This window comes from Octopus bimaculoides, chromosome 7 (genome assembly GCF_001194135.2).
Source record: "Octopus bimaculoides isolate UCB-OBI-ISO-001 chromosome 7, ASM119413v2, whole genome shotgun sequence".
Lineage (NCBI taxonomy): Eukaryota > Metazoa > Mollusca > Cephalopoda > Octopoda > Octopodidae > Octopus > Octopus bimaculoides.
The window spans coordinates 2,960,015-2,965,729 of record NC_068987.1 but is presented as its reverse complement, the minus strand read 5'-3'; the positions used below and the strand labels follow the sequence as shown (position 1 = coordinate 2,965,729).

Below are 5,715 nucleotides of genomic sequence, written 5' to 3'. Positions count from 1 at the left end.
CCCGCACAAGAACCAGTCCAGGGGCACTGGCAACGATCTTACATATATATATATATATATATATATATATATATATATATAGAGAGAGAGAGAGAGAGAGAGAGAGAGAGAGAGGGCACTCAATACAAACATATAGTGTAATGTATTTATTTTATAAAGCACCATATATGCATACACACACACACACAGATAATAAGTGAAATGCCACAGCAATAATTCCAAGATTAAATAAAACTAATTGTTGTTACTTTTAATTTGCCAAATTCTTCTCTTTGGAATATTTCCGAGCAAGCCAGATCAGGTCGATTCCAGTCCAAGGTCAGCTGCAAATCTTTGTATAACTGTTCCCTCCATTGCGACCCAGAAAGAATTTTAGCTTCAACAAAGGAAAGACAAAAAAACAATGATTAAAAACATAATAATTATAAAATAGGCACAGGCGTGGCTTTGTTGTAACGAGTTCACTTCCCAACCATATGGCTCCGGGTTCAGTCCCACTGCATGGCACTTTGGGCAAATGCCTTCTACTTTAGAAGACACTTGCCCAAGGTGCCTTGCAGTGGGATCGAACCGAGAACCACAGGGTTGTAAAATGCAAACTTCTTAACCACACAACCATGTCTGCACCTTTGAGCCATTAGTAAAATGGGAATTAATAAAATTATAACAGTAATTAGAAAGGGAAAAACAATCAATAGAAATTAACAGAAAATACATCAAAACACCAGCTGTCTCTGTGTGTATTATTAATTGGAGGGACATTGCCCACCACTTTAGCTATAGTGGAAATGATGGTGGTAGTGGTGGGGGTGACAGTGCCGGGGGAGGTGGTGATGGTGGAAGTAAGAGTGTATAGAAGTTAGTTGTGATGAAGACAGTGGTGATGATGATGATCTTGATGATGACAACATAGACACTCAACAACAACAACAACAACAACAACAACAACAACAACAACAACACTCATAAGAAGCTGTGTACTTACATCGGAATAAAGCCTTCAGAATATATTTATCAAGGTCTTTCAGGTTGGAATCCCATCCTTTTGTGTTGACAAAGGTAAGGAATGTTTGTTCGCCCTAGGGACAGAGAGATTAAAGGTTAAAGTTTAATGGAGAGGGCAAACATATAGAACAAAGGTCATTGGTTAAAATATGGAACAGCAATAGAACAATATTGCACATCGTACTCTACTATGTTGCCCTAATTTTACCCCAGTGTTATGCAAATGTTACCCCATTGTTCTCTCTCTTTTTGACAATATTATGCCCATTTTCCCTTATCTCACTCTGATATTCTCCCTGAAATTTCTCCTCATGTAAAGCAGGGCAACAAGATCGCCAGGACATTTAAAAGAAACCATCCGAAGTGAAAGAAGCGAAAACTACAGCAGTGTTTTCTTTTCTTTTAAATTTCAAAACCGAACAGAAACCCAGGATGAAATTGTCAGACTAAGATCTGACTGTCTATTTGTGTGTTAGTCCCCTTGGGTCAAAGAAACACAAGAATCACATTTAGAGACATGGGCCATGATGTAGAGAGTGACTTTGTGTTGCAGTGTAGGAGAAACTGGCACTACGACTCTGAGTGTTCTAGTTGATCTGATCAACATAAGAGCTTGCTCACGTAATTAACATGCAAGTGGTTGAGTACTCCACAGACACATATACTCTTAGCATAGTTTTCACAGAGATTCAGTATGACACAGAATGTGACAAGAGTGACCCCTTTGAATTACAGGTACAACTCATTTTTTCCAGCTGAGAAATAAAGTGTTTAACCCAAGGATCTAATGTGCCACCAGGAATTGAAATCACAACCTTACAATTCTGACCTGAATATCCTAACCACTAAGCTATGGACCTTTATCCCACTCTATAACTATTGTGTAATGGGTAAGAAATAATAATTTCAGATGAAAATTCCCAAATACTCTGTGAAAATGTGAAAGAAAACAAATTACTGACAAAGAAAACTTAACGTAAAACAACAAAAACTTGAGAGAAGAAAAACTTTCTTCTTAATGATAATGAAATCTTGTCTGAAGAAAATAACAAAGAAAATGAAAAGAATAGAAATGAATTGTGATTCAGTTTTCTTTGAAAATTAAACAATTAGTTAATAGAGAAAATTATGTATATCAGGTGTCACACACGTGAAGAAGTTAGAATGACACAAAAATAGATTCAGAACATAAACAACATGCAAAAAATAGGTTACTAGCAAATTTTAAATGAAGCTAGTACATCAAACGTATAAGAGAGTAGCCTTAAAATGTTTTTGTTCTTTAATATTGAACGTCTCAAAAAAAATGCTTAGTGGTACTTTTGGTTGTACTTGAACACAATTTGAGAAATAGTCAAATGAACAGGATTATAGAATACCCTAACTCAACCAAGCTAGAAATCTACTGAAGTAATAATATATTCCTCTAACCTATGCTAGCATGAAAAAAAATAAAAGTATAAATGAATGAACATCAAAAACATTATTATTATTATTATTATTATTATTATTATTATTATTATTATTATTATTATTATCATTATTATTATTATTATTATTACTATTGTTATTAGTATTATTATTATTATTAAGGCAGTGAGCTGGCAGAATCATTAGCACACCAGGCAAAATGCTTATTGGCATTTCGCCCAGCTTTACATTCTGAAATCAAATTCCTCTGAAGCCGTCTTGCCATTCATCCTTTCGGGGCTGTTAAAATAGGTGCCAGTTCAACACTGGGGTGATGTAATTGACTAAACCCCTCCCCTCAAATTTCAGGCCTTGTGCCTATAGTAGAAACAGTTACTATTATCATCATCATCACCATTATTATTAAGCTATTGCATGCAAATTTAGTTTACAGGTATTTCATTTTGAGGTTTGGTGACAACAAGTCTCCTCAAATCACAAGAATCTTCCTTAGGATTCTTACAGAACATAGAATGGTACTTTTCTGCCAGTCGACAATGCAAGTCTTAATTCCAATTTCTTTTAGTCTCTTAGGTGCCAACTACACCAGTTACCACCTGAATAATTGTGGTCTTCGTCTTCCACACACTATTATTATCATTATTATTTATTGCCTTTGCACAGCTTCTAACACTGGAGATGTACTACAGTGTCAGCTGTTCACTACCAGTGAACTAAGGTAACACCTCTTATTTTTCAAGCACCTTCTGGAGTATTCGAGCAGTTCCAAGCAGTGCTGTTTTCAGCAAGTGCTCCACCCTTATTGCAGCCCCTATTTGTTCCACGTACTTCTCGAGATATTTGCTCACTGTTCCCAGGGCTCCGACAGTTATTGGTACTACTACCACCTTTTTCATCGACCACAACTGCTTAACCTCCCAAGCTAACTTGTCATATCTCTCGACTTTCTTTCTTCCTTATCGCATACCTTGTTGTCAGCTGGACATGCTATATCTATGATCCAGCATAGTTTGCTTTCTTTCTCAATTAAGACTATGTCTGGCTTCATATTTTCTGTCTCATGGTCGCACTGAATCATAAAATCCCATAGGATCTTTGCATTATCATTTTCGATGATGCCTTCGGGTTTGTGGTCATACCAATTTTTTGCTCTGTCAAGTCCATACTTGTTGCTTGCAACAACAATTATTATTATTATTATTATTATTATTATTACTACAATAATATTTATTATTATTAATATTATTGCTATTGTTATCATTATACAACTAATTAGTAAACTCATTAGAGACAGTAATTAGTGACAAGTAATGCTAAAGTGAATTTGGTTATCTTTGCAACAATTTATGCCTAACTTACCAACCTCTTGAGAATATTTGACACATTCTAAAATCTTGTCACGAAATGCATTTCTGGCAATATCGTTCTCTTTGAAGTCATCGGGGAATGTTTTTGAAATTCTTTTAATCAGTTCTGGTTTCAAGGAATTATCGGTAAAGTCCTGGTCACTTCTGTGAATGGAACGCAAACAAATTGACTTTAAATACTTCCATGATATAAACTTTTACATTATACAACACAAAGATATGGCTGTCTGTGTAATGTGACTCCACCACCACCACCGCTGACATCCTCACTGCCACCACCACTACCACTTTGAATAAAAAGACTGAGGGTCCTGCCTGGTACGTCTTCACCATTATCTTTGTTTCTTTCCATCTGGAGGAACCAAGTATTGTCCTTACAGTAAGACACGTGTTCTTGTCTCGTTATCATGCCTTAACCTCTTATCCCCTGGCAAAGAGCCACTTCCTTGACTACTACTACTACTACTACTACAACACTGCTCTCAGTTAAGGGCTCTTATCTTGCAACTTACTTGGTGTCCTCACTGGTGCTGGTGCCACATAAAATGCACTCAGTGCACACTCTATCAAGTGGTTGGCATTAGGAAGGGCATCCACCTATAGAAACAGTACCAAAGTCAGCACTAGAGCATAGCACAGTACTGTAGCTTGCCGGTTCCTCTTGAAGCATCTAATCCACACAAGAGCATGGGCAACACATGTCAAATGGTGACAATGAACTCTCCCTCTCTGTGTGTCGATCCACCACAATCTGAAGAATTAATATAAAATTTGCCACACCCAACTTTGATACACACACACCATCATCATCATCATCATCATTTAACATCCGTTTTCCATGCTGGCATGGGTTGGACGGTTTGACTGAAAACTGGTAAACAAGGGAGCTGCACCAGGTTCCAATCTGATCTGGCAGAGTTTCTACAGCTGGATGCCCTTCCTAAGGCCAACCACTCCGAGAGTGTAGCGGGTGCTTTTTACATGCCACCTGCATGGGTGCCATTTACGTAACACCAGCGTTGGCCATGACTATGATATCACTTGCCTTGACAGGTCATCTCAAACACGATATATTGCCAAAGGTCTCAGTCACTTGTCACCTGCCAGTGTGAGGCCCAAAGTTCAAAGGGTGCTTTTTACATGCCAGTTATGCAACACTGCATTGGCCACGAAATTTAAAATTGCCTCACCATTTCTCATCCTAACCACCTCTACCCCCACCGCCACTATACCCCACCTCACCTCCAACCTACAGGAGTGTGCATGTGTCTGTGTGTGGTGTGTATGTATGTGTGTGCATGCATGCATGCATGTGTGTGTGGTGTGTGTGTATGTGCATGCATGTGTGTATGTGGATGTGCATGCATGTGTGTGTGTGTGTGGTGTATGTGTGGTGTGTGTGTGTGCACATACATATATATGTATAACAGTCCATCATAATGTTTGTAGTGTTTTAATAAAAATGTTACCTTTCCTGCAATTCTTCGTAGGTATAAGCCACAAGATCTGCCGCTCCACCGATTCCTTTCAGCACTAACACAGGCATCTTGTTTTTCAAGAAGAAGAGAATATGATCGATACTTTTTGGTCCTCCTTGAACTAATAAACCAACGACGGGAACTGAAGCCGCAGGTGTTTCTGTTTGCATTTCCATTTCAAACGATTCTGAAAGTAGAAACATTAACACAGAATAAAAATCTGGTGTATGCAATTGGAAAATTATTTCTTTAAAATAGCCATCTATGTATCATACTAAATGTATACACACGGTCAGTAGGCCAGTTATTGCATTATTTGTCCTGAGGTAATATCTTTCATGGACGTGTGTTAAAAGCAGAATGTCGGAGGGAGAAAAAAATTTATCCCAACGATAATCAGCAAGAACACCAGAAGCAGCCCCAGGACAAGTTTT

The 5,715-nt window shown here is 37.8% G+C and overlaps 1 protein-coding gene across 1 annotated transcript in view; it reads right to left on the bottom strand.

Moving 5' to 3' along the window:
* LOC106879935 (transient receptor potential cation channel subfamily M member 2) overlaps positions 1-5,715 on the bottom strand; it is an 89,908-nt gene that overhangs the window by 33,283 nt on the left and 50,910 nt on the right. Inside the window, exons 6-9 of the mRNA XM_052969110.1 lie at positions 5,273-5,468; positions 3,800-3,947; positions 986-1,079; positions 249-376 (exon numbers count right to left, since the gene is read on the bottom strand). Of these exons, the coding sequence (XP_052825070.1) occupies positions 249-376; positions 986-1,079; positions 3,800-3,947; positions 5,273-5,468 (566 nt within the window). The remainder of the gene's footprint in view (positions 1-248; positions 377-985; positions 1,080-3,799; positions 3,948-5,272; positions 5,469-5,715) is intronic.